General features: G+C 52.0%; 1 protein-coding gene and 1 pseudogene across 13 annotated transcripts in view; one reads left to right on the top strand and one right to left on the bottom strand.

Moving 5' to 3' along the window:
* PDPK1 (3-phosphoinositide dependent protein kinase 1) overlaps nt 1-24,757 on the top strand; it is a 78,398-nt gene extending 53,641 nt beyond the window's left edge. For all 13 annotated transcript variants that reach the window (XM_054242423.2, XM_035266496.3, XM_035266501.3 and 10 more), the window contains 6 exons: nt 180-276; nt 1,875-2,048; nt 5,094-5,311; nt 17,259-17,316; nt 18,740-18,892; nt 19,270-24,757. In XM_054242423.2, coding sequence (XP_054098398.2) covers nt 180-276; nt 1,875-2,048; nt 5,094-5,311; nt 17,259-17,316; nt 18,740-18,892; nt 19,270-19,386 — 817 coding nt within the window. In that variant the 3' untranslated portion in view covers nt 19,387-24,757. The remainder of the gene's footprint in view (nt 1-179; nt 277-1,874; nt 2,049-5,093; nt 5,312-17,258; nt 17,317-18,739; nt 18,893-19,269) is intronic.
* Nucleotides 15,126-16,182, bottom strand: LOC103796492 (UPF0561 protein C2orf68 pseudogene; annotated as a pseudogene).
* Nucleotides 24,758-25,059: the final 302 nt, after the last annotated feature.

Raw genomic sequence — 25,059 nt, 5'->3', positions numbered from 1 at the left:
CTCCCAACATCGAGGTGGGTGGGGGAGGCCAGCACTTGGTGCGGTGCCCAGGTGGGGGGCTCTCAGCGTGCGGGGTTGGGGCGGGTATGTGGCTCTTCGAGGCCAGGGCTTTCATCCCTGCGTGTGGAGGCTTCTGGGACCCTGCCTGGGATGATTTTTTTTTTTTTTTTAATTTACAGAAATGAGTATCTTATATTTCAGAAGATCATTAAGTTGGAATATGACTTTCCAGAAAAATTCTTCCCTAAGGCAAGAGACCTTGTGGAAAAACTTTTGGCAAGTATTGTGAATTTCCTCTTGGTAAGGTGATCCCATGTCACACTCTGAGTCCTCCGAAACCGCTCTCTGAGGGCCAGGCACGGTGGCTCACACCTGTAATCCTGGCACTTTGGGAGGCTGAGGCAGGCAGATCACCTGAGGTCAGAAGTTTGAGACCAGCCTGGCCAGCATGGTGAAACCCCATCTCTACTAAAAATTAAAAATTAGTCGAGTGTGGGGGTGGGTGCCAGTGATCCCAGCTACTCAGGAGACTGAGGCCGGAGAATCCCTTGAACCCAGGAGGCAGAGGTTTCCGTGAGCCGAGATTGCGCCAGTACGTTCCAGCCTGAGTGACAAAGTGAGACTTCGTTTCAAAAAAAAAACTAAAAAAACCCTCAAACCTTTTGAGTGCTTGTTTTCAATTCTCAGTGTCTGCTAGAGAGCACACCACCATGTCCTCCATCCCTCCCTGACCCCCAGAGCACCAGTTCGCGGAGGCAGGCCCTGGGATCCTGTGCCGCCTCTCAACACTCAGCCCCTTTCCTCACACAGGTGAAAAGAAATACTCAACCTCAAAATACAATGAACAGCAGTAAGGAATCTTTTACAGTATACAGTTAAAAATCCTAAAACAAGGAAAAAAATGAATAATTAACAAAGAAAGTGAATGATCACTGTGTTCAGGGAGCTCCTGCGGTTGTGGAGTGGGCGTTTCTGGGACCCTCGGAGGCCACAGAGCTGTCTCCTCTAGGGCATGATCAAGCCCACACCCCCACCCAGGGGAAAGAGGTGGGACAGGTCAGGAAAGGCCAGTGGCTATGGAGCCTGATGACCCTGGGGCCACCTGCAGGTGCAGGACTGACCCTGCTCCCAGAGTCGTGGTAAGGAGGGTTGTCCAGGGCCAGAAGCACAGGAAACTTCTTGTAGAGTTTAAACTGATGGACCTTTCCCAGGCTACCCTCTTTGTTTTACCTGGGCTGGCCTTTAAAATCTTCATGTAGCTGACGCTGAAGCTGACACATACCGATGTCACGAAGTAGGGTCTACAGCCATCTGCGCTGTCACAACCTCAATTACTCCAGCACCAGTAACTTAAAATGCTGTGTGGTATTGATGAGCAAATGCTGAGTGATACGGTAATTGCCTGGGTTGTTTTTCAATGTTAGTTTCTTTTATTGTTCCTGATACAGTAATTTCCTGTCAAGAATCAGGCACTTGGAAATTGAAAGGGACTTACAGCGAGATGAAATACGATTTTTTCCTTTTTTTGGAGACAGAGTTTCACTCTTGTTGCACAGGCTGGAGTGCAATGGTGCAATCTTGGCTCACTGCAACCTCCGTCTCCCGGGTTCAAGCAATTCTCCTCCCTCAGCCTCCTGAGTAGCTGGGACTACAGACGCCCAGCTAATTATTTGTATTTTTAGTAGAGATGGGTTTTCACGCCATGTTGGCCAGGCTGGTCTCAAACTCCTGACCTCAGGTGGTCTGCCTCCCTCAGCCTCCCAAGAGCCAGGGATTACAGGTGGGAGCCACCGTGCCCGGCCCCCAGGTTTGGGTTTCTTTGGTCAGAATCACATTTTCACCCTGGCAGTGACTTGTCTTGATTGTTAATTAAGGTTTTAGATGCCACAAAGCGGTTAGGCTGTGAGGAAATGGAAGGGTACGGACCTCTTAAGGCACACCCCTTCTTCGAGTCCATCACGTGGGAGAACCTGCACCAGCAGACGCCTCCGAAGCTCACCGCTTACCTGCCAGCCATGTCGGAAGACGACGAGGACTGCTACGGCAACGTAAGCTGGCTGGGATGGTGGGCGAGGCGGGAGGTGCCCTTGCACCAGACCCTCGTGTGATTTGTGGTTGAAAGGGGAGGACATCTGTGCCGCTGTGGCAGGCCTGTTGCTGGTTGTACTCTGCTGCCATGAGGCAGTGGCAGGTGAGGCGCTGGGTAGGTCATTCGTTTCCGTGGCTGTGCACATTGTAGTGAGTTTCCATTCCAGAGGGTGCTGCTAGAACTGGACACTGAGCACCCTAGCACCAGTGCTGGGGTGCACTTGGCTTGGTGCCTGTACAACTGTGCGTCTGAAATGTTCCAGAACGCTGCCTGTCTTTCCACAGAAACCCCCAGATGCCTCGTGCTTGAACTTTTGGGACATGGCGTTGGCAGGGACACTGGCACCGTCCACTTCAGTGCTGAGTAGGCACGGGGGCTTCCGAGTGCAAGGGCACAGCACTGGCTCTGAGGCTGCTGGTCTCTCAACTTGACCATAGCTGTGGAGTCTTCAGCACGCTTTTCTCTTTAAGCTTGTGAAGAATATGGACCACGTGCCCAACAGATGGAGGATGTTGTGAGCGGCAGGCATGTCGCCCACTTTCAGCCTTGTTTCCTCGGGAGTTCCTCTTGCCACCTCCACCATGACCTCCTTATATTTAAGTGTTGTTATCATGAGATCCATTTTTCTGGTTTGACTTCCGTCACCATGGCGTATTCTGACAGGCACTGTGAGGAAGTCTAGATTTTATTTACTTACTTATTTGAGACAGGGTCTTGCTCTGTCGTCCAGGCTGGAGAGCAGTGGCGTAGTCTCAGCTCACCGCAGCCTCTGATTCCCTGGGCTCAAGTGACTCTCCTGCCTCAGCCTCCTGAGTACCTGGAACTGCAGGCACGCGCCACTGCGCCTGGCTAACTTTTGTATTTTTAGTAGAGATGGATTTCGCCATGTTGGCCAGGCTTGTCTGGATCTCCTGACCTCAAGTGATCCATGTGCCTTGGCCTCCCAAAGTGCTGGGGTTTCAGGCATGAGTTACTGCACCCCTCTGGGAATTCTAGATTTTATCTAAAAGTTAGCCACAGCTAAATTTTTGCTAGTGTCCCTTCGTGGAGATGAAGTTTCCAGATGCCCCTACCTACTGTGTAATGCCTCTCATCCTCTCAGTGTCCTTTGAGCCCAAACTCTAAGGGAGCCAGGCTTGGGGGGCAGTTTGTATGGCCTGACGTGGCCACTGGCAGCTTCCATATATGCAGAGGCCTGGAATCCTCAAGGCCCTCCCTCCCCACCCTCTGTGCCCCCCAGCTGCTCCTGCGTGGTCTTTGGTCATGGTTGGGGGTGCCACGGGGCTGCAGTCCGTCCCTGCTGGGCCTGCTGTTCCTGCAGAGGTTGTGCTGGTGACTAGCTGATGGTCATGTCTTCCGTGGGCTCTGTTCTCCATTCCTCCCAGGGAAGTAGTTGGGCTCTGAAGGAGCCACACAGGCTTCAGTTATCTCCAGTCTCACGTCCTAGTGTGGGGGCGTGTGTGCGTGCACACATTGGCATACCTGTGCAGGCCTCTGTGCCTGTGCCTGCTGAGAGCTGGGGCTGCTTGAGACGTGGCTTCCATTGCTGTTTGTGAAGTTGGGCTCCGTGTGTTGGCAGTCAGCTGTTAGATGGCCCATCCTTAGCTCTGAACAACTGTGTGGTTTGTAAGCCTTGGAGTGGGTCCAGGCACGGAGCTCCCAGGCCAGACAGACCTCACATGGGACAGCGAGTGAGTCTTGGCAAACGGTGTCACGCATGGAAGGAGCCTTCAGGCCTGTACCTCCTCCCTCCCTGTGGGGCTGCACCCATCCTTCGTGGGGAATGGGCACTGGGTGTCCCTTTGAGCAGGAAGAGGGCTTCCGTGTGAGGGGAGGGGTTGGCTGCGGTATCCGCCCTTGGGTCAAGGTGGGAGGAGAGCAGGCGCTTCGTTGGGTGCTGTTCTCCTGGGGTCCTGCAAGTGCTGGGGTGGTATTGCCATTGGACAGCATTGGAAGAGCAAGCTGGGCAAGCCCACACCCCATGGAGGGGTCAGCACGGAGCGGTGGGCGGCGTCGGGTGCTTCCTCCTGCCCATTGGCAAGCAGCTTGCTCCAGCCTGTCTGGGTAAGAGGCTGCAGGGCTGTGGTGCAGGGCTGTCATGCAGCTGAAGGAGTTTGAGCACATGGGGGCTCTGCGCGTGTGGAGGGTTGTGTGGGGCTGTAGGCATACTGAGCTCTGTGGGGCAGCTGCCAGGGCCCGCTTCTAGAGGCACAGAGGACGTGGAAGGACATGCTGCACTGTTACCCATCTGTTGCTGTGGTGCCATTGCTGGTGGCACCTTCCCTTTCCCCTTGTCGATGTGGGGCCTGCAGCTGGGGAGGTGGCTGCCCCCACCCAGGGGCCCTCTGGCCTTGCTGGCCCCAGGAGTGTGTGAGTGCGCAGGCTCTGCCCACTTGGTGTGTCTGTGAGTGAGTGGTTTTCCGTTGTCAACACTAGTTTGTCGTTTCCTTTGGAGTTACAGGCACTGCTGTCTACATTAAGTTCAGTTTCTCTTTGCTGAGATGAAAAGCAGTGTCTTTTAAATAATTGTGTTTAGTCAAATCGAAATATGCAGCGACTACTACAGACTCAGACCCCTAAGATCCCTGGGGCCCAATGAGGTGCCCCCAACAAGGGCACCTGCGTGGAGGCCCTGCCTGCCAGCCTGTGCGATGGATCTGCCACCAAGCCTCCTTGGGCCCCTTCTCTTCCCAGCAGGCATCCCAGCCCCCACCTCTTGGGGGCAGCACTGGCGTTCATGGGGCCCAGGTCTTCACTTCCGGGATAGGAAGTCTGAGGCTTAGCCCCTCTCTGGCCCTGATTGCCATGGGAAGAGGAGCCCGACCAGGTAGCATCCACTGAGGCTTGGTTCAGTGGCTAGGTGCCCCGTGGAGGAGAATCAGGGCTGCCCACCTTGCCACCTTGCGCCTTGCTGCATGGGAGCTCCCTAGGCCTGAGGGGCTGGGGTTTTAGGACTGTAGAGGCAAGTGAAGGTGCGGTCCTCACTTTCCCTTCTTCTCTGCAGTACGACAATCTCCTGAGCCAGTTTGGCTGCATGCAGGTGTCCTCATCATCCTCCTCACACTCCCTGTCAGCCTCGGAAGCGGGCCTGCCCCAGAGGTCAGGTAGCAACATAGAGCAGTACATCCACGACCTGGACTCGAACTCCTTTGAACTGGACTTACAGTTTTCCGAAGATGAGAAGAGGCTGTTACTGGAGAAGCAAGCTGGCGGAAACCCTTGGTAAGAACTCAGACCTAAGCAATGTGCGGTGCGGAACCGCAGCATGAACACGTGCGGCATATAGTGGGTCCCTTTGCCTTGTCACAGCCTTCCTCGGCAACCTTAGAGGTCTGGCCCAGGAGCACATCACAGGGGCATAGTTGGAAATGGGTGCTTAGGAGGCAGCTGGCCCGGGGGTGAGTGGGTTGTGGCCGCCGGGCACGCCCGTCCTCTGCCAGGCATTTAGGCCCTGCTGGGTGTGGCCATGGGGTCACTGTGGTGTGGACAGACGCAGCCCGGACTGGACCACTTGGGAGTTTCTGAGGCTTGCTGTTTTAGCCCCTCATTACACATAGCGTCCCCCACTTGTCCATTTATGTTTTTTAAGGTGAGCACCAGGGTGGCGTGTGTTGGAGGGTATGTGCATTTTCACAGGGCTAGGGATCTGTTCCTAGGGCACCAGGGATCTGCCCTTCCCAATGCTCTTGCCTGCCCAAGAGTGTCTTGCCTGCTACAAAAGCAGATTTGTGAATTTCTGTTTTTATTCCTACTGAGACAGATTTCCTCTGTTCATGACCATTTGTGTTTATTTTTTGAGGTACTTTGTGTCCTTTGACTATTTTTTCTTGTATGTTTTGCATCTTTTTTTGAGAAGTCTCGCTCTGTAGCACATGCTGGAGTGCAGTGGCGCGATCTTGGCTCACTGCACCCTCTGCCTCCCGAGTTCAAGCCATTCTCCCGCCTCAGCCTCCCGAGTAGCTGGGACTACAGGTGCACACCACCACGCCCAGCTAATTTGTTTGTATTTTTTTAGTAGATACAGGGTTTCCTCGTGTTGGCCAGGCATGATCCACGCATCTTGGCCTCCCGGAGTGCTGAGATTACGGGCATGAGCCACCCCGCCAAACCTACGTCCTTTTTTATTGGAGACAGATTGTCACTCCGTCACCCAGGCTGGAGTGCAGTGGTATGATCTCAGCTTACTGCAACGTCTACCTCCTGCATTCGGGCAATTCTTTTGCCTCAGCCTTCGGAGTAGCCGGGATTACAGGCACCCGCCACCATACCCGATTAATTTTTGTGTTTTTTGATGGAGCCGGGGTTTCCCCACATTGGCCAGGCTGGTGCACCTTTTTAACATGGATTTTGAAGAGCTGCGTATATGGAGACTATTCAGTCTGTTGATACTGTGTTTTTGTATGGAAGCCGCAAATTCCTGTCCTTATTTATATTTTATGTTTTTCATCTTAGTCTTCTGAGAAGGGCTTCCCCTCTAATATTTTTATCTACTTGTCCCTTTTGTGTGGGCAGAGAGGATCCCAAGGCCGTGGGGAGATGGCCTTGCGGGAAGGCGTGATGGAGTGCAAAACACAAGGCGATGGGGAGTGGAAGGCCGGCTAGGCAGGGGCAGGACACATGTGACTTGAGGGACTTGGGCGGAATGAGAGGAAGGAGCTGAGCTCTGGGCCGCCCCAGCAAGTGGGGAAGACCACAGCTCTGCATGGTTCACCACACCCGTCTCTAGAAAACCTGCGCAGAAGTGCTGGCATGCAGAAGCTGTCTACTGCTGGGGGCTCTGACTCACCGTTTCCTCAAGTGGGACTGCTGGAGATGTTAATGTATACCGAGCGGAGGAGGAGGGCTTTTGATGGGGACACTCTGAGCAGTGCTGCGCCGCACAGCTCCAGGCAGCAAGGAGGCACGTGCCTGGCTATGCAGGGAGCTTCCCGGGATCCTGTGTGCTAGGGGCCCTGTGAAGGGCTGCTGTGGCCGCTCCATGGGCTTAGCCAGGAGCGCTTTCTCTGCAGAGCTCAGTGGAGAGGTACTGTCTGCAGGTGTGTGTGTGTTTCAGCTCCTTTGGTGACTTCGAGAAGGCCCCTCTGCCCACGCTGTTCTTAGAGGGCCTTGGGGTCAGTCTGAGCGCCTTAGCCTGGTGCTGCTGGCAAGTCAGGGTGCGCGTTCTCTTGCCTCTGCTTGCATTGTCTCTGGGATTCCCTTCCCCTTTACTTACATCTCAGGCCCCTTTGGGGAGCTGATGGCTGCTGAGCGCTTGCAGGGTCTGTCTGGCTGCTGGGAGGCCTGTCCAGCCCTTGCTCTTTACGGTAGTGTTCTCATTCTCAGTGTGTGGCCCACAGACCCCCAAAGTCACGGGGTTTCTGTAATACTAACATGTTTTTTGCCTTTTGCTCTCATTCTCTGTGAGTGTATGGTGGAGTTTTTCAGTGATCACATGCTGTAGAATGGAACATGTGTGCTTTTGATCTTTTCTAGAACTTTCCAAGGTCATAAGTTTTTGCTATAAATATATGCTTCCCCCCCCCCCAAATGAGGCAGAGTCTTGCTCTATCACCCATGCTGGAGTCCAGTGACAAGATCTCTGCTCATGCAATCTCCGCCTTCTGGGTTCAAGCAATCCCGCAGCCTCAGCCTCCCAAGTAGCTGGGACTACAGGCGCGCGCCACCATGCCCAGCTAATTTTTGTATTTTTAGTAGAGATGGGGTTTCACCACGTTGGCCAGGCTGGTCTCGAACTCTGTACCTCAAGTAATCTCCCTGCCTTAGCTTCTCAAAGTGCTGGGATTTCAGGCATGAGCCACTATGCCAGCCAATATATGCATTTTTAGAGATAATAAATTCTCAGTATTTCTACCAAGCTCTTACTGTCTGCTCGTTGATACCTGCCGTAGCCTCTTTCCTACCAAGCTCTTGCTGTCTGCTCGTTGATACCTGCCGTAGCCTCTTTCCTACCAAGCTCTTACTGTCTGCTCGTTGATACCTGCCGTAGCCTCTTTCCTACCAGGCTCTTGCTGTCTGCTCGTTGATACCTGCCGTAGCCTCTTTCCTACCAGGCTCTTGCTGTCTGCTCGTTGATACCTGCCGTAGCCTCTTTCCTACCAAGCTCTTGCTGTCTGCTCGTTGATACCTGCCATAGCCTCTTTCCTACCAAGCTCTTGCTGTCTGCTCGTTGATACCTGCCGTAGCCTCTTTCCTACCAGGCTCTTGCTGTCTGCTCGTTGATACCTGCCGTAGCCTCTTTCCTACCAAGCTCTTGCTGTCTGCTCGTTGATACCTGCCGTAGCCTCTTTCCTACCAGGCTCTTGCTGTCTGCTCGTTGATACCTGCCGTAGCCTCTTTCCTACCAGGCTCTTGCTGTCTGCTCGTTGATACCTGCCGTAGCCTCTTTCCTACCAGGCTCTTGCTGTCTGCTCGTTGATACCTGCCGTAGCCTCTTTCCTACCAGGCTCTTGCTGTCTGCTCGTTGATACCTGCCGTAGCCTCTTTCCTACCAAGCTCTTGCTGTCTGCTCGTTGATACCTGCCGTAGCCTCTTTCCTACCAAGCTCTTGCTGTCTGCTCGTTGATACCTGCCGTAGCCTCTTTCCTACCAAGCTCTTGCTGTCTGCTCGTTGATACCTGCTGTAGCCTCTGAAACTTTGCTATCACGGAGTCATTATTCTGAAATCCTGCAGTTTCTCTTGTGCCTACATGAGAATACAGTAAGTTCAGGATTATACCTATAATCCTAGCACTTTGGAGGCCAAGGTGGACAGATCATTTGGGCCCAGTAGTTCAAGAGCAGCCTGGGCAATGTGTTGAAACCCTCTGTCTACAAAAGAAGACAAAAATCAGCCGGGCATGGTGGTGCACACCTGTAGTCCCAGCTGCTCAGGGAGGTTGAGGTAGGAGGATCACCTGAGCCTTGGAAGTTGAGGCTGCAGTGAGCCAAGATCTTGCTACTTCCCTCCAGTCTGGGCAACAGAGTGAGACCCTGCCTCAAAAAACCAAAAGGTAAAAGGAAGTTTTTAATTTCCAAGGAATATTTTATACTTAAAAAGAACATTTTAAATATATATATGATGAGCTCTTTAAAATCCAGTGTTGTTTCTTATAGCTTTTCAGACTGTAGAGGCCAGAGAGGCCACACGGTAGCTGGGAGACAAAGCCCCTGCTGCGGCGTGGCCTCAGCCTTGGCCGTCCCGTGCTGCCACAGTCCATGATGCAATAGGAACTTGCTGGATTGGCCACGCTTATAATCCCAGCACTTTGGGAGGCTCACGCGGGTAGATAACCTCGTTGATACCTGCCGTAGCCTCTTTCCTACTAAGCTCAGCAGTTCAAGACCACCCTGATCAACGTGAAGAAACCCCTCCCATCTCTACTAAAAATACAAAAAATTAGCCGTGTGTGGTGGCACATACCTGTAATTTCAGCTACTCAGGAGGCCGAGGCAGGAGATGGCTTGAACCTGGGAGTCGGAGGTTGTGGTGAGCCAAGATCACACCATTGCACTCCATCCTGGGCAACAAGAGTGAAACTCCATCTCAAAAGAAAAAAAAAGAAAGAAAGAAAGGCACTTGCTGGATTGAATATGTGACTGCAAGCACAAAGAAGGGGCTGGTATGTCCGCGGCTGAGTTGTGCTTTCCCTCAGAGCAGAGGAGTCTGCAGATAGCCTGGACCTGCCACCTGGCCTGTGTCCCCCAGCTTCTCATCACAGATCATGTTCTTTGTTTTTTGAGACGGAGTCTCCCTCTGTCACCCAGGCTAGAGTGCAGTAGGGTGATGTCTGCTTGCTGCAACCTCTGCCTCCTGGGCTCAAGCAGTTCTCCTGCCTCAGCCTCCCAAGTAGCTGGGATCATGGGCATGTGCCACCACGCCTGGCTCATTTTTGTATTTTTAGTAGAGATAGGGTTTCACCATGTTGCCCAGGCTGGTCTGAAACTCCTGACCTCAGATGATCCACCCACCTCGGCCTCCCAGTGTGCTGGGATTACAGGCCTGAGCCATTGCGCCCAGCCTACGGATGATGTTCCTTTTCCCCCAGTGCTTGCCCATAAAGCACACATGGCACTGATGTAGTCAGAGTGTGGACTACCTTTGTGAATCTCATGGTTGCTTACAAAACACATGTTTTCCCATTTGTGCGGATGGTGCGGAAGCCATGGCGGGTGGAACTGCTGGCATTGAGCACGACTTCAGGCCAGGGCTCCACGCGGTACCAGGTGATCATCACGTCTTCACTTACCCACAGGAAGAGAGAGAGGAAAGAAACCAGTCTCTCTTCTGAGTGTTGGTTAAAAATGATGAGTGTTATTACTGCTTTGTAGGATGAGGTAGGAAGGATGCAGAAAAGCACTCGCCTCTGCTGCGCACACGGGTGTGCAGCAGCCTCAGGGAGACACGCTTGTGTGACTGTTGCTTGCTGTCCTCAGGGAGCGTCTGACGGGCAGAGTCTGACGGACTCAGCCTTGTGCAGACTTAGCTGTTTGGCCAGTGTTTCCTTGAAAATGATTGGAGTGAGCTTGTTACGTTAAGGAAAACAGCTGCCCATATTTGTACCAATGATAAAATCGAAACCTTCCAGTGAAAATTGGAATTTTGGTAATTTATTCATCACTGTGAGCTTGATACCGTCCCAGTAAGATTCTTTTATTGTTGCTTATTTATTTTTTAAAAGAAATCGACACAAGGCCTCACTGTGTTGCCCGGGCTGGTCTCGGACTACTGGACTCAAGCCGTCCTCTCACTTTGACTTCTCGAAGCGGTGGGATTACAAGCCTGAGCTACTGCACCACTCGGCCAAAAGCCTGTCTTTCCTCTCTTTTTAAAATGGAGTCTCGCTCTGTGACCCAGGCTGGAGTGCAGTTGTGCGATCTTGGCTCACTGCAACCTCCATCTCCTGGGTTCAAGCGATTCTCCTGCCTTAGCCTCCCGAGGAGCTGGGATTACAGGTGTGTGCCACCACACCCAGCTGATTTTTGTTTTTTTAGTAGAGACGAAGTTTCACCATATTGTTCAGGCTGGTCTCAAACTCCTGACCTCAAGTGATTTGCCTATCTCGGCTTCCCAGAGTGCTGGGATTAGAGGCCAAAAGTTATTCTTGAGGAGATGCATAGTGATATCAATAAAGTGATCTGTTGACACTCTAGAATGAAGTGTGTCAACGTTTGGAAGCTTTCCGTAACTCATCAAGCCACTGTCTTCCAGATGACCATTGTGTGACCTATAAAGTTAAGTGAGGGTAGAAGAACCACTAGTGTAAGGCAGATTGGTGGATTTTAGTGTCACAGAGCATGAAAATTCATGGTTATGAATCAGGTTTCACATTGCAAGTAAGCTTGAAGCAGCCATCACTTTCCGTATTTTGATGTAGTATCCAAGAAGAATATCCACAGACATCTACGCTTATTCTTATCCAAAGGGTCAGGAAGTGACAAATTTCTAAAAAGGATGAGTACTTCTCCCTTTTCTAGTTGTTTATCTGAGTGAGGCTGGGTGTTTTCCCTGTCCTTACACCTAAACACAGGTCTGGGCAGAGTGCGGGCGCAGGCGGGTGTGGGCATCCACTGCTCTCCTCGTGAGCCAAACAGGAGAGGCCTGCACGGCACGCAGCAGGGCCACTCTCCTTGTTAGTTATTTTTGTTTTGGAAAGTAGTTACTTTAAAAGTTATTTCCGTTAATAGTAATGGGTTTATTGTTTTTTTAGATGAATTAAATATTTGCACGTGTCCCAGTTCTGGTTTCCTCTGCAGTATGTGTCAGTTGATCTGAAAGCTCCGTGGGGTCTGCCACAAAGGTTAAGAGTGTGAGGGCCATGGGACTGGTAGGTTGGAGAGGAAGCCTGGGGCCTGCCTGCGGTCACCACAGGGTCCCTCCCTCACGGGGGGCGCAGCTGAGCTTCGAGAGCCCTCCAAGGTGTTACAGAAGCCGCTGGAGCTCTGGGGCTCTCCTGGGCCTGGCGGGTACTTTGCTAGTGGCCTTGGACTTGGATCCTTGATAGTGTTCATTTTGGGGTCTGGATGAGGGTGGGTGGGGGAGGTGGCCAGAACCCCCACTTTGGCATTAGAGAAGGGGTTTTCTGTGGTCACCCTTTGTAGATTGCCCTGTATCCTCCTCTGTGCAGAGGGAGCTTTGAGGGAGCCAAAATGCCGTGTGTGAGAGTGAGGCGCCTCCGGAAAGCCCCGTGTGCATGGCGAGTAGTTACATGTGTCTCCAGGTCTTCAGAGGTCTCGTGCAGCTTCCCGGGGATGAAAGGGCTCTGTGCGGGTGGGGGATAGGAGTGGACTTTTGAAGTAAAAAATCAAGGTGATTCCAGCCTGGCCAACGTGGTGAAACCCAGTCTCTACTAAAAATACCAAAAATTAGCCGAGCGTGGTGGCGGGTGCCTGTAATCCCAGCTACTCAGGAGGCTGAGACAGAAGAATCGCTTGAACCCGGGAGGTAGAAATTGAAGTGAGCCGAGATCCCACAGTCTAGCCTGTGGCAAGAGAGGGAGACTTCATCTCAGGAAAAAATATATTAAATTGATTCCTAGAAATACTCAAACTTTCAAGTAGGTGACAGCAAGGAGCCGTTTCATGTTGGGAGCTGACAGGTCAGTCCACTGAACGCACACGCTCTGCTGTTGATGCCACCAGCGGAGCTTCGCCTCCAGTCTCTGTCCACACACCCCGGGCCACAGGGGAATGGATGTTGTCCATTTCATTGTTACTTGAAGGGGGTGGGTGGCACGTGTCCGTGGGGCCCTTGCCGGCCTTGCTGAGGTGCTGGTGTGTTCTGTTGCTGAGCCACTCTGAGGCTTTGGCGTCCTTGGCATGGGTGACATTGCTGGGAGTGCCTCTGGGCTCTGTGCTCTTTTTTCCCTCAATGGATTCTGGAAGCAAGACCGCTTCTCAGTCCTATTTCCGAATCGATTCCTCCCGAGTCCTCCCTGGGCCTCCGGCGTCGAGCAGGAGCGCCACTCCTGCATGCCCACACCGTGTCATGCCCAGCCCATCAGAGCAGAGCGGCCAGCTCCATTTCTTCATGTAGGGCCATTGAGAGTGTCTTTGTTTCACTGAATTCCTCTTCTGGGAATTGTTAGTTTGTGCCTTTTTGCTGAGTTTTCCGTTGAATTCCACGCCTCTTTCTGGCACTGTGAATTTGCTGTGGGGTGCAGGCAACAGCCCGTGGCAGCTGCGTCTGGAAACCCTTTCCTGCCCCGGCTCTAGTCCTGGTGTTTTTGTAGTTGGAGCTCAAGGCGGGGCTGCTGCTCTCAACTCTCAGCCACGTGGGCTGGAGGGATGGCCCGCCGTGTTCTTCTGATTTTTCTCTCCTTCGAGTTGATATTTTAAACCGTGTCTCTTGTCACCTCTTCTGGCACTTACTGGAGCGTGGTAAAAGCTGAGGATTGGGAGGTGCCATGGGGCCTTCTCTGTCCTCATCTGCCCGCAAGAGCTCTGATCGGCCTGGGCTCAGAGGGACCCTGTGTCTCCCATGCTGGCTGCCCTGGTGTAATTTATCGTGAATTTCCCTTTGTTCTCCCTCCGCTTGCTTCCTTGTCACAGGCCTGTCCATCAGAGTGGCTTCCTGCCAGCTCCATGGCTCCTCCAGGTGTTTCTGTGCTCTGCTTTTTGTGCTATGGTGGGTCCTCATGACATCTCCTCTTCAGGAACCTCCTTGATCTGTTTCTCTTTGTTTCCGGCCCCACGTTGTGTGTGTTTGCTTGTTAAAGTCCCTGTGCGAGAGGAGAGCTGCATTTCCCTGCATGGTCACACACTCTTCTTGCTTCAAGACTCCATTGTTTCAAACCCACAGGCTTGGGTGTGTGCGTGAGGCCAGGCCCTGGGTCCTCCCTTTTGTGGCAGGCCTGGGTGCTGATGTCACATGGTGCAGCTGGGTAAATCCTGGGGGACGTTTGTTGTGCCCGTAGTTTGAACGGTCTTCTTACAAGTGCTGCTGGCCCTGTTTGGAGCCTTGGATGTTCTCAGATATTTATTTGGTCATCTTATGCCTTCCTCAAATCTAAAACATATTATTGGCCAGGCGTGGTGGCTCACGCCTGTAATCCCAGCACTTTGGGAGGCCGAGGCGGGTGGATCACAAGGTCAGGAGATTGAGACCATCCTGGCTAATACAGCAAAACCCCGTCTCTACTAAAAATACAAAAAAAAATCCAGGCGTGGTTGCGAGTGCCTGTAATCTCAGCTACTCAGGAGGCTGAGGCAGGAGAATCCCTTGAAGCTAGGAGGCAGAGGTTGCTCCACTATACAGCAGCCTGGGTGACAGAGCAAGACTCCGTCTCAAAACAAAAAACCACATTATTTCTGTAGTAGAACCTCAGATCAGGAATTTCAGTAAGATCAGAACACAAACCAGTAACTGTTAGCTTTAACCCAGTGAGGTAAACTGCAGACATTAAAATAGTATCTTGGGGCTGGGTGTGGTGGCCCATGCCTGTAATCCCAGCCCTCTGGGAGCCCGAGACAGGCAAATCATTTGAGGTCAGGAATTTGAGACCAGCCTGGCCAGCATGGTGAAACCCCATCTCTACTAAAAATACAAAATACCTGGCCTGCTGGCACGCATCTGCAGTTCTAGCTGCTCAGGAGGCCGAGGTGGGAGAATCTCATGAACCCGGGAAGCAGAGGGTGCAGTGAGCCGAGATCACACCACTGCGCTCCAGCCTGGGCGACAGAGTGAGACCCTGTCTCAATCATTCAGTCAGTCAGTACAGTCTTGGCCAGGCGCAATGGCTCATGCATGTAATCCCAGCACTTTGGGAGGCTGAAGCAGGAGGATTGCTTGAGCTCAGTAGTTCAAGGCCTGCCTGGGCAACATTAGCAAGACCTCTTCTCTTAAAAAAATAACAATTTTTAAAAAAATTAGCTAGGCATGGTGCAGTGTGCCTGTGGTCCCAGCTACTCAGGAGGCTGAGGTGGCAAAATGGCTTAAGCGCAGATCGACCAAGGCTGCAGCACCACTATTCTCCAGCCCGGGTAACAGAGCAAGACTTTTTTTTTTTTTTTTTAAGTTCTCCCACTTTATTGTTACCAGAATTACTTGGAGAATTTATTAGAAGGGTAGATTCCCCAGAACCCCCCACCTCCAAAGTCCTGAGCAGCTGGAGGTGCACAGTCATGTTGAAGGGGAGGAGAGCGGATGGATTCTACCTGAGGCAGAAAGATGAGGGAAACGAACAGAGAAAAGGGCCGAAAAAAGGTCTCTGAATACCTGGGCAGAAGTGAGCAAAAGCACAGAAGACCATAAAATAGCAAACACAGCTCATGCAGCTGAGGGGAACAGCAGCAGCCTGGCATAAGACCTTGCAGAGAAAGCAGCATGTGGGCATGAGGCTTCATAAATCCTGGTTCTCCCTGGAGTCTCTGCTTCTAGACCACCACGTTAGCCACACAAAATTCTCAAAAAAAATTCCAGAATATCAGCTGGACAATTGGGGCAACATATAAGAAAGAATGATGGCAAGGCAGGCCAGGTGTGGTCCTGCAACGCCCTATGGATGCAGCACCTCTGGGGGGTCTCCAGGTCAGACAGACTGGGCCTGATACCCCCAAACTAAGTGTGAGCCCTCGGACAGAATTCTTCCCAGTGCAGTGACCCAGCCTGCAGAGAATGCCTTCCACACGGTCAGCGTCAGCTCTGGCGCCTTGCAGTCTCCTCCTGGAGCGCTTCTCGCATCGGCGGATCCAGAGGCGCGCCTGCTGACACCTCCTCACTCACCCTTCCCGGGTCATCGCCCTGATACACGATAACTGATGTGACCTCTCCACTGTCTGCCTCGTACTCTAAGCAGAAAAGCTGATGGCCAGAAGGCTCCAACTCGGAGCCTCCACTACTGCTGCTTTCACTGGATTCTTCATAGTCTGGGTTGCATGGGTGGGCAGAGACAGCTCGGTGTCGTGGCAGGTACACCTGCAGGTCTGGCTTGCAGGGCCACGTAGGCGCGGGCGTGTGCCACCTCCTCACCTCCTTGGCCGCCTGCTTCACCTTCTTGTCGTAGTCGTCCCGGGCAATCTGGTTCCGTCAGATATGGTGCACGGATACAGGTGGTTCATGTCCAGCGACCCGCCAGGCCTGCAGCAGTGCCCTTCTGGGGATGCGGCCCCGTCTCCATCCGGAGCCGGGGGCGCAGAGTCGCTGCCTTCTCAATGGCCCCGACAACTGCTACCCATCCACAGAGGTCCACTTCGCCCCTCACTCAAAGACACTGTCTCTTAGAAAAGAAAAAAAATCTCATGCCGGAACTTTTGGAGGCCGAGGCAGACGGAACGTGAGGTCAGAAGTTGGAGACCAGCCTGACCAACGTGGCGAAACCCCATCTCACCTAAAAATACAAAAATTAGCTGAGCGTGGTGGTGCACACCTATAACCCCAGCTACTCAGGAGGCTGAGGCAGGAGGATGGCTTGAACCTGGAGGCGGAGGTTGTGGTGAGCCAAGATCGCACCACTGCACTCCGTCCAGTATGAGCAATAGGGCGATGCTCCATCCCACAACAAACACACACAATCTCTTGAACTCTTAGGAATCAAAAATGAGGTGTGCTTGCTAGTAATGTATATTCAATCAAAGCCTGTATCTGAAGCTTGCTCTTCGAATTTCTGCCATCTTTGAAGAAAAGTGTTTGCTCTGGTGGAAATACCAGAGGAAGATGTTCTTAAGGCAAGTCTGACTTGGGTCTTTCAGGGTTTTGTGATTATAAACTACTACGCTTTGGGTCCCGAGCACTGAATCGGGGCCCCCAGCTTGGGAAGTAACTTGAGGGCGATCGTCTTGTCCTGTTGACAGCTCTGAGGGCATCCATCTTTCCTGAGGCAGTTCTGTGCCTCACCACAGCTTCGTTAAGGCAGCAGTGACCTGTGTTATCTGCCCGTTTCTACGGCGTGGTCCTCCCCTACCTTTCCCCTGCCATATGGGTGCCACTGGCAGTCAGGGAACAACAGGCACTGTTTCTGGTATCTGCAAGCTCCGTCTGTAATATAATCTGTATATGCAAGCAAATGCAGATTAAGGCTCTGCACAGCAGTGGCGTGTGTGCTGGGTTACATGTGGAGTTCTTTGCTTCTCCTGAAGTGAGGCTGGCTCTGTGAGGGGCGGGCCATGGGCACAGGGAGTTCATATGGCGGGAGGAGCATGGAGATTTCTGTTTGTGATTCTCACAGAATCCTCTCTTTCTTGTTTCTTTTCACAGGCACCAATTTGTAGAAAATAATTTAATACTAAAGATGGGCCCGGTGGATAAGCGGAAGGTAAGTGATCAGTGGTCCAGCTGCTCCCCACACACGCCTGCATCTTCCCCACCTCCAGCTCAGGAGGGCAGTGTGCTGGCGTGGAACTCTTCACCCTCTCTTGATTTTTCAAAGATCATCTCTAGATTTCATAGCTCAGGAAGACTTAAGCCCCTCAAAAGTAGCCATATAGAGCCACACACGTAGCCAGTTAGGGCAGAGCAGAAGCAGCCTCACACACACCCGGGAGCCTGGGGCTGCCCTTTTCAAGGTTTCCATCAAGTCGAAGAGGCCGTGTCTGATGTCCTAGCCCAGTGGTCTAATATTTCATTAGAAGTGTTGTAAAGGGCCGGGCGCAGTGGCTCACACCTCTAATTCCAGCACTTTGGGAGGCCAAGGTGGGTGGATCATGAGGTCAACAGATCAAGACCATCCTGGTCAACATGGTGAAACCCCGGCTCTATTAAAAATACAAAAATTAGCTGGGCACGGTGGCGCGTTCCTGTAATCCCAGCTACTCAGGAGGCTGAGGCAGGAGAATTGCCTGAACCCAGGAGGCGGAGGTTGCGGTGAGCTGAGATCGCACCATTGCACTCCAGCCTGGGGAACAAGAGCGAAACTCGGTCTCAAAAATAAAGAAGTGTTGTAAAAACATGACTTTTCATCCTGTTTGTCAAGTAAAGAAAAGATAGATAGATAGATAATAGATAAATTAGTCAATCAGTAAATCAAATCAAATCAAATTCAAGGGTTGTCCTTTATTTTATGGACTAAATGGATTCAGCACTTACAAGTGCTGCTCCTGTTTGGAGCCAGGCAGGTGTGTGGATGTGCTCAGATATTTATTTGGTTATCTTGTACCTTTTTGAAATGTAAATCATGTTATTTCTATAGTAGGACGCATCAGATGGGGAATTCTCGTATGATCGGACAGAGCACAAACCAGTAACTGTTAGCTTTAACCCTTTGTTAGAAAATACAGGACTCCATGTGCTCACTTAGGGCCCCTTCCAAGCGCAGGCTTCTGGCCTCCGTTCCTGACCGTGTGTCCTCCACAGGCAAGGATCTAGGTGCAGCTCGGTGGAGGCTGGCTACCGAGAGCAGGCTCCTGTTCCAGGCAGAGCAGAGTTGCTAGAGGAGCCACGGGCCTGGCTTGGATGGGTTGTCCACGCTAGCTCAGCAGCAGAGGCCTATGCTGCAGTGCCTATGACCTTAGAAGCTGGGAGGGTGAGAAACTGGGCTGGGTGGGGCAGGAAGTACACTGCCTGTGGGTGAGTGCATGGGTAGGTGAACCCGTGGTGGCCATGGCCCTGTGCCTTAAGCAGCTCTGAGGGGCCGCCCAGCCCTCAAGGCTGCGGGAGATGCTTTCAACACTGGCTCTGAGCCCAGATAAGCATGGCCTGTTTTTGTGTGTGTCTGTGTTGTTTGTTTGTTGTGGTATCAGGGTTTATTTGCACGAAGACGACAGTTGTTGCTCACAGAAGGACCACATTTATATTACGTGGATCCTGTCAACAAGGTCCTGAAAGGTGAAATTCCTTGGTCACAAGAACTTCGACCAGAAGCCAAGAATTTTAAAACTTTCTTTGTCCACACGGTAAGTCTGTTCCCAGGGATTCCTGTGTTCAGGGCAGTGGGAGGGCTTTGCACCATGTGGGACAAAGCCACGGGCCTTGGCCAGAGGGAGCAGCGGGGATCCGGGCAGCTGCCTCGCCCTTTCCGACATCCCAGACACCCACACTAGCAGCTCAGTCCCGAGGGGCCAGGAGACATCCTGTGCTTGTTTTTGAGTTTGGTGGTGACTAGCAGGTGGGTCATCTGCCTGCATATTTACTTTCTGCCTGTGTGGAGTGAAGAACCACCATGCCCATGTGCTTCCAGGATTTGGAATGACTGGTAGTAGGCAACTTACTGGTTGGGGTGGGGGTTTTGGTGGGACTCCCTCAGAAGCGCTTAACTGCTCTGTCTTTGCAGCCTAACAGGACATATTATCTGATGGACCCCAGCGGAAATGCACACAAATGGTGCAGGAAGATCCAGGAGGTTTGGAGGCAGCGATACCAGAGCCACCCGGATGCCGCGGTCCAGTGACATGGCCTGCGGCCAGGCTGCCCTTCGCTGCCAGGACACCTGCCCCAGCGCGGCTTGGCCGCCACCCGGACGCTTCCAGACCACCTGCCAGCCATCACAAGGGGAACGCAGAGGCGGAAACCTTGCAGCATTTTTATTTAAAAGAAAAGAAGAAAAAAAACACCCAACCACACAAGGAACAAAACCAATAACACAAAGGAATTCAGGGTCGCTTTGCTTGCTCTCTGTGCTCCGTGGAGGCCTCTGCGTGCTCTCGTTGCCGTGGGGACCCAGCTCTGTGCACGTCAGCCCAGTCCTGCCCAGACTAGTGGACAAACCTGGTGTCACCAGCTTCTCCTAGCATCAGTCTGAACCATGCGCCTGCCCTGCCCCAACTGTGCACTGGTCCTGCTGTGGCCGAGGGGACCGGGTGTATTTGGCTCTTTGCGCCCCTCACGCTGTGGTCCCAGAACTCTTCACCAGGGAGGGAGCCTCTGCAGCACTGCTGGCAGCGGCGCCTCTCTGTAGGGGAGGCTCTGTGCTTCTGTCATGTGCTCCCTTTCTTGTGTCTCCCCACGTATGGCCCTTAGGCGTGACTGGGCCCATTGCATGTCCCTGTGGTGGCTCGGGTGGCAGGCTTTCGTGGCCTCTGCTGTGTGTTGGCAGGCAGACTCGTGGTGAGGAGCAGGAGGGGGTGGAGTGGCGCAGGAGCAGGCTGCTGAGTGGAGGGCACTGTCCCAGGGCCCTGGCTCCCTTGTCCTACTGAGCAGTGTTGGTCTCTAGGGCTGGAAGCCAAATGCAGGCTGGAAACGGTGCCGTCAGAGGTGAGCCCAATTAGCACGCAGCCAGGTTATTGCATGAGAGAGAGTCCTGCTCCAAGCCTTGGGTGGGGCCAGGAGGTGCCTTGGAGAATCCAGCCAGAGCAGAGAGGGCCTGCTGACCTCTGTGTGGAGGAGAGAGGCCTGAGGGCCTCCTAAAAGGTTTAAATATGCAGGCCTCCCCACTTGGTGACGTAGGGTCTGAGAGAACCCTGGCATCAGCAGACCTGGGGTGCTTCCGTTTCCTGCGGACAGCACTGGGGAGTGCAGGCGCCAGCATCACACACACCCCTTTTGTGTTGTGGTTAAACATTTCTCAGAGTGAACTCAGAGTTTCTACATCTCTGTTGAAAATCTCACAGCCTTCTCATGCTGCCGGCTCATCTGGTCTCACGAAGAGTGGACTTTCCCCATTACGGTTGCACAGGAAGCAAGAACAGCGCATTTCAGCCACAGCTGGTCTTGAGTTTCCTCTGCTGGTTTTGGGGCTGTTGCCCTTTGATGCTTTGGTGGCCTTGCCCTGCTCTGTAGCACAGACGGGCCAGATGCATTTGTCCTTTCCGTTGCTACTTCCCTGGCAGAGAGAGCTCCTGGTGGCCTGGCAGGGCTGGGCCCTTCTCTCTCCACCCAGGTTGTCCCTGGAGGGCAGCCCTCAGTCCCATGCGGGAGAGGCAGACATTGCTGCCCACAGACATGGCTCTGGCTCAACTGTGTCCACCCTCCCTGGCCCCTACCCCCAAGTTACAGATGACTCATCAGTGACCCTGTGTGCCAGGCCAGGTCCAAATTGAGAGGGAAGGTGTCCTTTTGACACTGCTAATGACAAGAGTGGCTCTTTGTAGCTAGGCAAGTGCAGATGGGGGCCTCAAAGAGGGCAGATGTTCCCGAGTCCTTGCCTGTGGTTTCTGCCTGGGCCTTGGCGGCTGCTGTGCAAAAATTGCATGTCAGCCTGTGACTGTGAGCTGGAGTGTCCTGAACCGCACCTGCCCTGGGGCGCCCAAGGGAGCAGGTCGCTCCGGGGCCCAGCACATGGCCCTGGGCCTGTGGCTGGAGTCGTAGTCCTCTCTCTTGGCTTTTGGAAAGGCTTGCCTGTGTTGGGGAGTCTCTCTTGGCCTTTTCAGGAATTTCTGTTCAGGCTTACTCCTCCTTATCAGCTGTTTTACCCATTTCAGAACGTCCTGTGTCTGCATGTATGAGAGTGGCTTCCTAACCCTCCTAATTGCACATGCAGGCACAGAAAAGGCGGCTCTCAGGGCATCTGGTCATAGGGAAACAAGCAGATCTGGGACGAGGCTTTGATTGGCGTACTCGGCTGGGCTGCTTGGGGAGACTCTTCCGTGCGTTCTTACTCTGCATAGAACACCACCTCCTGGGCGTCAGTGACAAGCTCTATCTTAACCTCCAAAGCTCAGAACTAGGGGCTCAGAGCCGGAGATGGCACCTGACAGCTGAAATGATGGCCGTTGCCTGAGCTAGTGACAGCCAAACCCTTCTTGTGGGTCACGTTTCTCCTCAGCCAGCCCCTTTCTCTTACCTTTTTAAAGGCCCGTGTGTTTTCTTCCCTTACCTGTGCTTGTTCATGTCAACTCGTTTTATCTAGCACATCCTTAGAGCCATCATCTGGCATGCAGGTGCCTTACATTCTGCGGTGGAACGTGGGGGATCACCTGTGCTTACGTGGAATTACAGTGGTGGGTTTATCCAAGGTGAGGAAGATGGCACCTGCTACTTAATAGAACTGGGCCACGTGTCTCCTCACGTGGGAAATAGGTGGAAGGTCAGGACCAGACCCTGTGCGGCTTCTTGGCACAGAGGGGAGGGGGCTGTGAGTCTGTTGGCTTAGGTGGTCCAGGTGCCTTGCCTTTCTCTTGGGACAGACTGGGGGCTGGCTTCTGTGGGATTCTTTTCTCCCCTCTGTTTAGCCCCAGCTAGAGCAAAGAGCCTCTTCGCTCTAGTGAATGGCTCTGCACCACGGCTACCATGTAGAACCTTAACTTGTGGAAGCCTTGTTAACAATTCGTTTTGAGAGAGATGGCTGGTTATGCCACAGCTGCTGGGTACTCCGCCTACTCTGGCCTTTTTTGGACATACTGTGGAATTTGTGGCCCTTGCCCAGAGGATTTGCGGAGACTGTCCCATGGCACAGACCCCCAGGCACCAGCAGAGGGCTCTAAGTCACTCAAAACATTTGTCTCTGACAAGATTAGCTGTAGGCCCGCCACCCAGAGAAGACCACTGTGAGCATTTTGGCCTATATCCTGCCCCACCGTCTGTTCACTTTTAAACTCTATTGGGAACGTTCACCACACACCATTTGCATTGTCTTCTCACTTGATTTTATCTGAAGCATTTTCCCATGTCAGGAGTTTCTCAGAGACATGTTTTTAACAATTGTAGGGTTTAGTCATTGTCCACTTTACTGTAATTTATCTGACCATCTCCCTACTCTAAAATACTTAGTGGTTTCTGATTTTTCCATTATTTAAATAATGCTGTGATGAATATCTTAAAATCTTTTGTTTTTTTTTTTAACTGATTTCATTTTCCCCTTAGATGCCTAGCAGTGGTATTTTGAGGTCAAAGAGTGTGTTCATTTTGAAGATACTTCTCTCTGTCTCACACTGATGTTTAGATGCTCAGAGCTCCAGCAGCAGAGCCGTCTTAGCTGCATCCTGCAGATTCTGAACAGAGCAGTTTCTGATAAACTGTGTGTTCCAAAGAATGTTTGAATAAGACCGCTCTTTTTTAAATGCTAAGATAATGTCATTACTGCAGTCCATTTGTGGCAGATTTTTTTCGAGGAGCCGATTTCCTCTCTTGCATTGCGAGATCCTGGCTCCGCCTGCATGTTAGCTCTCCTCCATCCACGCTGCTGTGGCTTTCAAGTGCTGGGTGATATTTTCAGAATCTTGTACTTTGTGTCCACAATGGTACTGAATTTGCATCTGCACTGTCAGCAGAGATAACAAGTGTCGAACTGACCTTGCCACATGCTTAGTGAGCGATTTGTAATTAAGTTTATAGACTCAGAAAGTACATAGGCCATTTGGAGTAGCAGAGCAAAGACTCTACTTGGAAAAAAACCATGTAGCTGATTGGGTTTACAAGAGTGTATTTGTCTCCATCCCACATTGTAAGGTCTTGGTGGTTCAGAAGAGCCCAGCAGCCAGGCTGGCCTTTTCACTGCAGGGCGTGGTTGTCCCAGCTGGTGTAGATTTCAGGCCGCCTCCGCCCCACTCCCTGCCCACGCGTTGCAGATTGCCTGGCTGGCGTCAAGTCCAGACCACCCAAATTTGGTTGCAAATTTTAATTTCTCCACTTTAGTTGTGGTCCATTGATTCTGAGGGGGAACATGCAGCAGGGTTTTCTAGGCACCATGTTTAGTGCTGCTTCACTCTACCAGAGATTATGGCCAGACTGCACACAATTTGGTTTCTTGCCCTCCTCTGAAGCCCTGAGGACCCCTCGCCTGGCTGGTCCACAGACCCGGGGTGCTCACTCCTGAGACTTCAGAGATCGCAGCTGCTTTGAGAATACGGTGAAGGTACTATGTTCTGGAAGTTTTCATACACTTTTCCCCAGTTATTTTCAAACCTGACTTGAACCTCTGTTGACTCACTGGGTGGGGTCCCTTCTTGGGCAGCACATGTGGGAGGAGCCACTACTTCTGGCCCAAGATTGCAGGGTTGTAGATGAGGCTGCCTGTGGAGAACCGTCTGAGAAGGAAGCTGTTTCCAATAGAGAACACTTTTATCTGTTGAGATGGCTGTGGTGAGCAGCTGAACGAGCCTGTGTGTGGACCTGAATTTTCCCCAGAACTCATTTCTTCAATATGAAGAAACACCAAACTATGTACAGAGAACTTTTTACAAAAGGCAGACCTTTTTTTTTTTTTTAGCTGTGTTACCCACGTAGCCTAACCAGCTGGCAGAATGCCTATCAATAGAGGTCATTTTGCCGGTAAAAGCCTGTATTATGACTGTAAGTTGGACATGGGCAAAATTATATTGTTACAGTATTTAGAGCTGCTGTCGCCATTCCTTAACAACATAAAATAGGGTAAATGAACAGTAGGGCCTTCAGGTGGGTGGCAGTCGGCTAGAACATGCGTAATACCCTCTACCTGGTCTGTAGCTGTAACTGTGATGTACAGGCAAAGCAAACATGAAGAGAATTATGAAAACAAATAATGCAACGATACTAGGAGATACACTTTTGTATTTTTATTCTTATATAAGGTTATTTGCTGGCTATTGTTGGCCTCTAGTTCAGTCTGTGTTATTTAAATTCTAATATATGAATTATTTGGATTGAATTCATGTTCGGGGCCACGTTGTTGTATGTATTGATGTACAGCCTTGAATGTGAATAATTATTGTAAACTATATTTTACAACTTTTTTTCTGGCTTTATTATATAAATTTTCTATTTGGTCAATGATTTAATCATATAATTTAATGAATCTGTTGGTTTTTTTTTTTTTGCCCAAATATTTGTGCATTAGGTGTAGTTACCACATGATGAATTTTCCTCGTATGCTCGGTAGTCTTGTAATAAAAAGCATGTAGAGTGCAGACGTTTGCTGGCCTGGCTCTTCCTTTAACCGGGGCACGAACTGGGGTCGGGGTTCGGGGTGATTGTCGAGGTCTCGGTCAGGCGCCCGCACGCCGTTGGTACGGGGCCTGGGGCCGGTCTCCGCCACCACCCGCCAGCGTTGGCGCTCCGGCCACGCCGCGTTCCGCTCCCGCCGGAAGCGGGCACAGTCGGCCACTTTTCCGAACCGGAACTTCCGCCTGCCGCGTGACGCCGGGGCGGGCACTTTACGAGGGCGGACCTGTGGGCGGGACAGAACTCGGAGGACGGTATTAAAAACCGG

Source organism: Callithrix jacchus, chromosome 12, assembly GCF_049354715.1.
Source record: "Callithrix jacchus isolate 240 chromosome 12, calJac240_pri, whole genome shotgun sequence".
Lineage (NCBI taxonomy): Eukaryota > Metazoa > Chordata > Mammalia > Primates > Cebidae > Callithrix > Callithrix jacchus.
Note: the sequence above shows the minus strand (reverse complement) of the source record. Positions and strands in the feature narration are given on the sequence as shown.